The 11,238-nt window shown below is 42.0% G+C and overlaps 1 protein-coding gene across 1 annotated transcript; it reads left to right on the forward strand.

The window, feature by feature from the left end:
* Positions 1-9,003: 9,003 nt before the first annotated feature.
* LOC122019194 (subtilisin-like protease 4) lies at positions 9,004-11,238 on the forward strand. The gene has a single exon (XM_042576691.1). The coding sequence runs from the start codon at positions 9,004-9,006 to the stop codon at positions 11,236-11,238; it is 2,235 nt and encodes a 744-aa protein (XP_042432625.1).

The following is an 11,238-nucleotide window of genomic DNA, read 5'->3' on the forward strand; positions in this document are numbered from 1 at the left end:
CAAAAAAAACACAAGGGTGAACAATTTGATAAAAGCAAAATTTGGAAAGTTTAATTTTCAATAGTTAACTTTTAAAATAAGGTTTGAAAATTAGGTGGGATTAAACTTCCAAGTTTTTCAAATACTTAGTTAAATTTTAACTCTCTGTAAACTGATGTTCAATCACAAGTTAGTTTTTCAAACATATAACATTTTAATTAATTTCTCCCCCTGAGCTTGATACTAATATTTAAACAGCTATCTAACCAATTAGTTACTAACTAACTATCAGAAAATAGTAGTTTTCACTTGGTTAGTCAGATTAAGTTGATTATAAGCAGTCAGTGTTTGACTTGACTGATAAACTTAATCTGATTACTGTCTGATTTGTATTTAACGTCCAGACTTATGCTGATGCACTGAGATAAGCATCTTAAGTCCAGACAGTTGGCCTATGCATCTCACCCCTTTCTATGTTTGTCAAACACACGCAAGGTAAACCTAAGGTATTGGTGAGATGCTCAAAAACTAGCCCTATGGGTGCATGCTTTCTATGGATTCCAAGCTAGTCTAAGGCCAAAACTGTTTTTGAAAGTCTAAAAGTGGAAGGTTTTGAAAACAACCAAATTTGACTTATAATTTGAAAGAGTGATTTTTGAAAACTATTTTGAAATTTAAAATTCCTAGTTTACCGAGATAGAACATAATCAATGTAGGTCTGAAATATCACTAGATAAATCCAAAATATTTTACAAGTAGTGTAGCTACAGAAGTAGGTCATAACTAAAGCTACTGAGATGATGAAGGGAGTGGTCCAGATCCCAAGGATCGAAGAAGTGCCATCAGCTCAGTGTGTCGGGTGTCCCCGGCAGCTGGTAACTCGGCAACCTCTCGCCGTATGTCCCGATGAAAATCAGAGTTCTCCTGCTGGAGACTCGCCATAGCTCTCTCTAGTCCGGTCATACGGTCGGCTAGAGTGCGGGGAGCGTGTCGTGGTGCTCGAGCTGGGGGCGGTGGTGGAGCCGGTGCGGCTTCCTCTGGAAATAGTGCGAGCATGAACTCGTCCACCTGTGCGTCTGGATCTGGCTGGTGTTGTGCCCCCCTCCGCCAAGACATAGTCCCGTCATCCCTATCTATCTGGACACCAGCTAGGGAGAAGTTCCGAGCCGCTATAACATCGAACTCGGTCATATGGGCAATGTCTCCTCTAGTGACATCAATGTGCAACGAGGACATATAGGCTGTCAGAATGTGACAAAATGGCATGTGGACTCGTCTATCAGTCACGAATCCAGCCGAGTAGATAATGGTGGAGAAGATATGTAGGCTGATGTCAATATCTAACCTATGACTCAGGGCATAGAGTAAGAACGAATGAAATGGACGCATCACAGCGATGTCCCGAGTAGTCAGTGGTAAAATGCAAAGGACTAACACCCTATAAAGAGCGTAGTCCTGGATTCGAAGTTCTACTGACCTAAACTGTGTCACAGTGGGATCTCGCTCTCCTCTAAAAAAATACGAATAAATCGTATCGAGAGTAATATGTGAGTAGGGATCTCCGAATGGTAGATCCCTGGGAGGATAGCACAAAAAGGAACAAGTAGATGGACGTAACTCTAAGAACTCTCGGATAGTAGTAGGGGAAAATATGATATCAGTGCCTGCTGCCCTAGTGGTATAGGTGAGATCGTCTACTTTCACTAGGTTATTGCAAAATTTGGCACACAGACTTATGTTTATTGGACTGGTACATTCGACAAGGTTCTTTAAGTTATAGTGGTCTATAACCTCTAAAACGGAGGGACATGACACTAGAAAGAAAGATCTATCTATGCAGGCAGTCCTAGTAGCCTTATAGATAGTTGACTCAAACTTAATCCTAAGTTCGTCTGTGGGGAACCTAGGGTCTGTACTAGCATTGGAGGGTCTAGCACCAGTATTTGTTCGTTTCTTACTGTATATATATAATAAAACATTCTAAGAAAAAAATAAGAGACCAAATTCTAATAAAATTTTTAGGGAGGGGAAGAATTTTTTTTACCGAGGAGCCATCGACAAATAAAGATCTGACGACCTCGGTTGAATCGCAACAGCGTCTTCACCGCAAGAAAATTTTGATTTAGAGTACTTTCGCACTGAGGTTCGGAGTGAACCTTGGCAAAAGTGAGAATTAGTGGTGCAAAGATTGGGGGCGCCTGCTGCCCCTTATTTATAGGGGACTCCGGGCGCCCGGATCCTTTCCGGGCGCCCGCCCCTGGTTTTTGACTTTTTTTTTTTTTTTAAGTTTTGAAATTAAAATTAAAATTTTGAAATTAATTTTTAAGTTTAAAATTAAAATTTTGAAATTAATTTTTAAGTTTAAAATTAAAATTTGAAATTAATTTTTAAGTTTAAAATTAAAATTTTGAAATTAATTTTTAAGTTTAAAATTAAAATTTGAAATTAATTTTTAAGTTTAAAATTAAAATTTGAAATTAATTTTTAAGTTTAAAATTAAAATTTTGAAATTAATTTTTAAGTTTAAAATTAAAATTTTGAAATTCACTTTTAAGTTTAAAATTAATTTTTAAGTTTAAAATTAAAATTTGAAATTAATTTTTAAGTTTAAAATTAAAATTTTGAAATTAACTTTTTAGTTTAAAATTAAAATTTTGAAATTAATTTTTAAGTTTAAAATTAAAATTTTGAAATTAATTTTTAAGTTTAAAATTAAAATTTGAAATTAATTTTTAAGTTTAAAATTAAAATTTTGAAATTCACTTTTAAGTTTAAAATTAAAATTTGAAATTAATTTTTAAGTTTAAAACTAAAATTTGAAATTAATTTTTAAGTTTAAAATTAAAATTTTGAAATTAACTTTTAAGTTTAAAATTAAAATTTGAAATTAATTTTTAAGTTTAAAATTAAAATTTTGAAATTAACTTTTAAGTTTAAAATTAAAATTTGAAATTAATTTTTAACTTTAAAATTTAAGCCTTATTCATCTCACCCGATCTATATTATCAATCAGGGAATCCTATGATTTTGTGAGATGAAATTGGTTTGATTATAGAGTTTTGGTTTAACGTGAGTTAGATTCAGATTTAGCTTTGGTTTCCACAAATAGGCATTCTTCGGATAAACTTCTAAGCTTGGTGAGTCACATGGACATCATTAGAAGTAACCAACCTTTCGAGGTTTTCCGAATAGTCCTATCCACGGAACTTAGTACTAAATCTTGGTCTAACTGGTTAGGATTCATTTAAGGGTAGCTTCGGTCATGGCCAACTGCACCAGATCGAAGCCATATCTTTCTAGACATGCGATGCCCAAGCTTCCCTAACGTACTATCATCCAAAAACTTCACCAGTACCATGAGTCAAGTTAAACTTGGTCTCTTTTTAACTAATCCTAATTACCCTGCCGGGTTAGTTTGTTTTGGGTTACCCTGTCGGGTAAGTTAGTTTTGGAGGTGCCAGCTATTCTGGAGCCTCTCCCTGAATTATTGGCCATTAATAAATTTTGATTTTAGGCTTGTGTCGATTCTTTTTATAGTTATGGTTAACTTGGTGATAATTTTGTTGATTTTTAAACTATTTAGATTTCGAATTTGATTTAGGTTTGTATTTTGGATTTTGGTTTGGTTTATTCGATTTTATATAATGTATTTTTTCTTTAGGTATATAATATTGATTAAGTCCTACTTGCGTGGTCAGACACGCTTTCGAAACCCAAGCTAGATTGGTTGATTTATATTGGGTTATTAATGATTTGAAGGTTTTATTTGAATTCGACTTATATCCTAGTCCGGTTTTATTATAACATGCTTTTTGATTATTTAGGATTAAATCTAGATTTTTTGATCTTGTTGTAAATTTTTCTAGCATATCTTTTAAATTTTAACATCATTTTTTAATGATAGATTTTCTTTCTCAAGTGTTAGATCTTGAGTTGGATTTGAATTTTTGATTTGTTCCTTGAGGTTTTGATTTTCCTCAAGAAGTGATTTGTTTTCATTTTCTACTTTAGTTAATTTACTATTTAAACAGGAAATAATTCTAAAAAAATTTTTGTTTAAATTAAAATATACCTCATTCGAGCCTTCGGAAACGAGTACGGACTCGTGGCTTGTTTCGGGTTCAGACCCGTCTTCATCTTCCAACTGGTTTTCTGTTTTGGCTTCGCGGGCCATAAGTGCGAGATGGCTCTGATGTTTCTGCTCCTCTTCCTCCGATTCGTCCGAGGAGTCGTCCCACGTTGCTTTGAGTGCCTTCTTTTTGGTTGGCTTTGGTTTGTCGAACTTCAGTTTTGGACATTCGTTTTTGTAGTGTCCCTTTTTATTGCAGCCGTAGCAAGTCACGTTTTTTTGTTCTGAGGGAGAACTGATCTTTTGAAGGTCCTTTTTGCTGAAGCTCCTTTTTCTCCTGGTGAATATTTTTCTTACCAAGTTCACCAGGTGTTCTTCGTCTTCGGAGTCATGATCGGAGTCTTCTTCAAGTTCAGGCTTGCTTTTCTTTTCTTTGGAGGAACCTGCAAATAGGGCTATACCTTTCTCGGCTCCAGCATTTGTTTGTTCATGTAATTCCAATTCACAGAAAAGTTCATCTAACTTTAACTTAGAGAGATTTTTAGAAATTTTGTAGGCATCCACTATTGATGCCCACAAACTATTACGTGGAAAAGCGTTTAATGCGTACCTTATTAAGTCTCTGTTTTCCATCTGATGACCTATCGCATGAAGCTCGTTGAGGATGTCCTTGATCCTCGCGTGAAGCTGATTCGCCGTTTCACCTTCCTGCATTTTTATATTAAAAATTTTATTTAAGAGCAAGTCTCGTTTGGTTACCTTGGCGTCGCTCGTTCCCTCGTGCAGCTCGATCAACTTGTCCCACAGCTCTTTAGCGTTCTTGTGTGGACCGACTCTGTTTAGTTCTTCTCTTGTCAATCCGCACTGTAGAGTGTTGATTGCTTTATTTTCGGTTGACGCCTTCTTCTTTAAGTCAGCTGTCCAGTCTTCAGGATCCAGTATATTCCCGGAGGTGTCTGCCGGAATCTTGTAGGGTCTCGTAACGCTCATCCATTGGTCGAAGTCTGTTTTGAGGTAAACCTCCATGCGCTTCTTCCAGTATGGAAAGTCGTCCCCGTTGAAGAGTGGATGTCGTACTGTGCTGAATCCTTCTTGTTGGGACATTCTGTGCACAGGTAAATAACAAAAAAAAAATATCCCAAGACTTGGTCTTGGATTAGTAGTGCGGGAATAGAAAAAAAATCTAGATTCGTGTTGCACTAATTTAAGTTAAACATACACCAGTTTTAGAATTAATTGAAAGAAAAAAATTCACCCCCTGTCTGATTGGTGGTTGCACCAAATCAGAGCGGTACCTGCTCTGATACCACTTGTAGGACCGTTAGATTCGATAGAGGGGGGGGGTGAATATCGATTCGAAAACTACGCAGCGGAAAAGTAAAATAGACACAATGGTTTTACTTCGTTCGGAGCCTGTGACGACTCCTACTCGAAGGCCCGTGGTCCTTGACCACTTTCGTTGGGCAATCACTAGCAATTCGAAATGATGATTACAAAAGAACCGTACAGGGAATGCTAATGAAAACTGAAAACAAATACCGACAAAAGGGAAAAGAACGGAGCGTAGTGTCGGAGCTTTGTTGGCGTCGTACTGAACGTCGAGCAGCAAGACCAGCAGTAGAAGAGTTCTCAGCTTGATTGATTGATTCTCAAGCTCTGGGGCTTTTTATATCTTGTTGCCCGCACGAATGTGACGTAGTCGAACCAAGATGCTCACGTGGTGACGACTTGGTGGATAGAATTCGCCTTGGGCCCGGATCCTCCGCCGGACCACCTTGTTCCAAAACTCCCTTTTCCCGCAAAACAAAGTTAGTCCGAGGTAAATATACATCTGTATTGTTAGTACGCTTAAAGTTCAACAGATGGATAAAAGAGTATGACTTAGATTCCATCTTTCCGAGACCGAATCTAGTCACGATCTCGACTTAGACATCCGAAATGGATCTAAGCCGATCGACGCCTAATGTCCCTTCAACGGGACCTCACTCCCCTCCAGTGACTTACCTTACTTACGTGCCAGACGTCCGGTCAGCCCGTCGACCCGTCTGGACTTCTCGCCAAGCGTCCGGTCAGCCTGTCGACCCGCTTGGACTTCTCGCCAGCTATCCGGTCAGCCCGTCGACCTAGCTGGACTCCTCGCCAAGCGTCCGATCAGCCCGTCGACCCGCTTGGACTTCTCGCCAGACATCCGGTCAGCCCGTCGACCTGTCTGGACTTCTCCTGCACACTCGATCAAAGTGTCAGACAACAACAAAACTAACTTAACCTATTTGTCATTCATCAAAAGCTGAGTTAGACCGTTAGTGCTAACTGCACCAACAGGCGGAGCCAGGAATTATAGCCCACCTGGGCTAAAATTGTCATCCGGGCTAAAAGTCCTTTTTCTCCCTTTGAAAATCCAAAATACAAGGGGTGAAGAAGTAAAATCTGCCTAATCACCAACTGGACCCCAGGGCTATAGCCCGGGTAAGCCAATGCTTGGCTCCGCCATTGTTTACTTAATCCTCCATTTTCCGCTGCATACTCATTTTCAAATTAAGAAAAAAAAAGTTTTTTAAAATCATGTGATTCATCCCTCCCCCCTCTCATGCGTGTAATGATCCTACACTAATCTCGGTTCCAAGCACTGTATTATATCCTCGTCTCCGTTGGCATGGTGGATAAGGTTTTAGTGGTTGTGTTCTTCAACTAGACTGTGAGGGTGCTCTTGGGCCGCTTCACTGACGAGTGGGCTGCCTTCTTCGAGGGAGATGTTGAACCCCGACTATCGAGGAGGGGAAATGCGGAGCAGCTGTGAGTGGTGTCAGTGGTGCCTCTCCGCGCGAGATAGTGGTCCCTCTCCGCGCGGGATTTGGTCTTGTCGTCGATAGGTTGAGGAGAATGTATGCGGCGAGGATAGGGACTACAGTCGAACAAAACAAAATATAATAGAATAGAACATAACAGAACAGAGAGGCTAGCTTATACCGTCGTATATATGCTTTGAACAAAGAAGGTACTCGTGTTCACGTTGAATGGGTAATCAATAATTTTTGGGGGCTAGGCTACAACCCAGGATAGCCTTGCTGCCGATCCGTCTATGGTGCCACACACTCTTCCTGGCGCTTCCCCAGTTGCACGAGCAGAGCTTCGAGATCTTTTCTGAACGTAGAGATAAAGAGTTGAATGTGGAGACTGCTGATATGAATTTTGATCGTGAGGTTCTTTTATAAGCCTGGTTTAATAGACCAATAATCCTTGTAATGTAAACCGGACTTGGTCAAACATGATCCCCACGATTGAGTTCATCGCGATTTGGATCGAGCCACGCGATCTCGTCGTTATCCTTTTTGGTCTACTGAATCGATTTTTTGATCTACCGAATCAATTTTTCACTATGTCGAACCTTTTTCATCTACCGAACTAGATGTTTAGTTGATTGGATCAGTATGAGTTCGGTTCATGCCAAACTTAATTGTTCTAGCTTTGTCTAATTATATTTGTCTGTTCTCTGTTTTACTTCCAAATCTATATTCCTACAAAATAATATAAGAAACACAAACAAACAGTAAGTTAGGGGTCAAATCTCGTAGGAACTCACGATTTGAAATTCATCCCACCATGTGTCTTCTGCTCCCTCCATACCCATGAGTCGGCTCTAGGAGAGGTCGCTGAGGTGCCACCTTTTTTTTAATACTATAAGTCTACTTAACATACTAAACTTACCTCTTACTTAGAGTTTATTCATTTAAAACTTCTCACTACCTAAGATTAACTCCCTAAGATTTTTCTTTATCAAACATCCGATCACCTTTGATTTGTCTCGACTTGTCACTTACCAAACATCAAGTCATCCAAGATTTACTTGAACTTTTCCTTATGAAACATTTGATCAACCTTGATTAGATTTTTCCATCTTTGTTTCTACATCCATGTTTTCAGGTACCTTGCTACAATTGTTGAGGGATTGACTGCTCATATTTATTTTTTACATGCATATATATTTAAGGTTCCTTCTTCCACCAGTGAAGATGTACTACGCTTGGATCGTCATAGAGTTAGTTAGGTTATAAACATGCAGCCAATTAAGTTTGCATTACCTAGTTTCCGAGCTCCTGTAATGCCTTGGTTTCTTCCACAGTAGTCGCGTTTAAAGAAGTGCACCAAATTTGGATGGGATTTGAATAGAAAACTAACAGACTGAGTTGGAGCTTGGCTCTTGCTCGATGGCGTACTGTATTTGGACTTCATTTAAATAGAAAAATAACAGACTCGCTTCTAATTATTTGGATGGGGTTTCCATCAGGGAGATAATCATGGAGTTCAGAATGGCAAATTTAGGGAGCACTCCACCCACTTCGCTCCACCTTCTGCAATGTGCCAAACTCATCTCCAGTTTCAGAATGCGTATGCATGGTGTGTTTGTGTTTCAATGTGTGAAGCTATTGAATGAGCTAGGTACGTTCTATATATATTTATTTTTAGTTGCTTTCATAATCTAAAACTTAAAATATATATGACACTGTGTATGCATTTTGAATTTAGATAGAAATCAAGATGAAAGTTCTTTTTATCTATATTTTCAATCAAACAAACAAATAAATATTTTTAAATATATATATATAAATTAAAATAATACTTAATTCATAATTTAAATTTCTAAAATACATACTCCATTTTAGAGATATTAAATTTCATGGGAAACAATTCTAAAGTAAAATCGAAAGAAATATTTTAGATATTAAATTATGGATAAATGTTATTTTAATTAATAAATTTTTTAGATAAAAAACGAATGTTTATTTATTTGTTTATTTATTTATTTATTTTCTATCTAGAATTTAAGGAAGGAACGCGTAGACCGTCTGTCGTGTTACTCTTGCAAATCCTTGGCAGCTTCAATTCAATTCCCTCCCTCTATAAAATGCCAATTGCATTGATTCATTCCATCGTGTTCATCGTTCCATTCCATCACAATGGAGACGCACAGTGCCCCATCAGCTCTCTTCCTCCTCCTCGCCGTCTCCTCCTTTCTTCTCACCGCCTCTTCTCCCCAGTACTCGCAGTTGCAGAGCTACATCATTCGAATGCGCCTCCCACGGAACGCCACATTGGTCAGCGCCCAGGCACTGGACGACTGGTACAGATCCTTGCTCCCTCCCACCGCCGCAAACTCCACCGAGCCCCGCATTCTCTACACCTACAGCGCCGCCATGACCGGCTTCGCCGCCCGGCTAACCGAGGAAGAGCTCAGATCCGTCGAGAGGAAGCCAGGTTTCCTGGCGAGCTTCCGGGACAGACAAGTGCCGCTCCTGACCACCTACACGCCGCGCCTACTCGGACTTCTCCCCGGGCTTGGCCTCTGGACACACTCCAACATGGGAAAGGGCATCGTCATCGGCGTCCTGGACACCGGCTTGGTCGACCACGCGTCGTTCGCCGACCAGGGAATGGATCCGCCTCCTGCGCATTGGAGAGGCTCATGCGCCCCTGGCCTGCAGGGCGCTATCTCCTGCAATAACAAGTTGATCGGAGCACAATCCTTCGTGAAAAACGAGTCCCCCGTCGACACCATAGGTCACGGCACCCATACCGCCAGCACAGCCGCCGGCAATTTCGTGGCCGGCGCCAATGTGCTCGGCAATGCCAACGGCACCGCCTCCGGCATCGCGCCGCGCGCGCACCTGGCCATCTACAAGGTCTGCGGGCGCTTCGACTGTACCGTCTCCAGCATCACCGCCGGCATGGAGGCAGCGATCAAAGACGGCGTCGACGTGATGTCCCTCTCTCTCGGCGGTGGCCCGATCGCTTTTTACGACGACGTGATCGCGATTGGCGCCTTCAGCGCCGTGGAGAGAGGAATCTTTGTGAGCTGCGCCGGAGGTAATTCCGGCCCGATGGCGACCTCCCTCTCCAACGAGGCGCCTTGGGTCCTCACGGTAGCTGCCAGCACCATAGACCGCAACATAAGGGCGACCGTGAGGCTGGGGAATGGGGTCGAGCTCGACGGCGAGTCGGCCTACCAGCCGAACAGCTACCCTTCCGATTCCCTGCCGATGACAATCCCAGATGGGAGCCTCGACGGTCCCAATTGCTGGCAGGGGTTGGTCGAGGCGGAGGTGAAGGGGAAGATGGTTATTTGCTCGATAGAGTCCGGATCAAGTATCCTCATAGGCGACAACATAAAGTCCCTCGGAGGCCTGGCGATGCTGATGGTCAACGGCGAGCTCGACGGCTACACCACAATGGCCGAAGCGCCGAATCTGCCTATGTCCTACCTCAATTACATCAACGGCTCTAGCGTCGCTCACTACGTGAACGCGACGCAGACGCCGGTAGCCTCCATCATCTTCAAGGGCACCGTTTTCAAGGTCTTTCCGGCGCCCACCGTCGCTTATTTCTCTTCACGAGGGCCGAATTCCCAGAGCAGAGCAGTGTTGAAGCCCGACATCTTGGGACCGGGCGTCAACATCCTTGCGGCCTGGCCCATTCAAGTCGGCCCAAAATCTTCCCAGACCACCGGGAACACTCAAACCACCTTCTTCAATATGATCTCCGGCACTTCCATGTCTACGCCTCATCTCAGTGGAGTCGCTGCGTTGATAAAGGCGGCGCACCCGGACTGGTCGCCGGCCGCCGTCAAATCAGCAATCATGACGACCTCAGACATCACCGACGAGGACGGGAATCCAATAAAGGACGAGCAGCACAACAAGGCAAGCTTCCTCGGCATGGGAGCCGGCAACGTCAACCCGTCTAAGGCGACGGATCCCGGGCTAGTTTACGACATTGAGCCGAACGACTACGTCCGCTTCCTGTGCGGGTTAGGCTACTCCGACAAGCAAGTCGAGGTAGTGACCCACCGAAAAGTCACGTGCACCGAGGTGGGCAAAATTAGGGAGGTCGACTTGAACTATCCGGCTATAATTCTGGCATCGTCGTCAGATTTTGACAAAATCACGGTGATCCGCACCGTGAAAAATGTCTGTAGCGAGAAATCGACATATAAATCGAAGGTGGATGGCCTAGAAAGCGTGGCGGTGGAGGTCTTGCCAGAGACATTGGATTTCTCCGGCAAAATCAACGAAAGTAAATCGTTCAACATCAGCTTCAGCAAGAAAATCACGCATCCTCCTACGCAGGAAGAAGGACACTTGTTGTGGATCTCTGATACAAAGTCAGTCAGGATTCCTATCCTGATACTTGTCTGA

Source organism: Zingiber officinale, chromosome 9A (assembly GCF_018446385.1).
Source record: "Zingiber officinale cultivar Zhangliang chromosome 9A, Zo_v1.1, whole genome shotgun sequence".
NCBI lineage: Eukaryota > Viridiplantae > Streptophyta > Magnoliopsida > Zingiberales > Zingiberaceae > Zingiber > Zingiber officinale.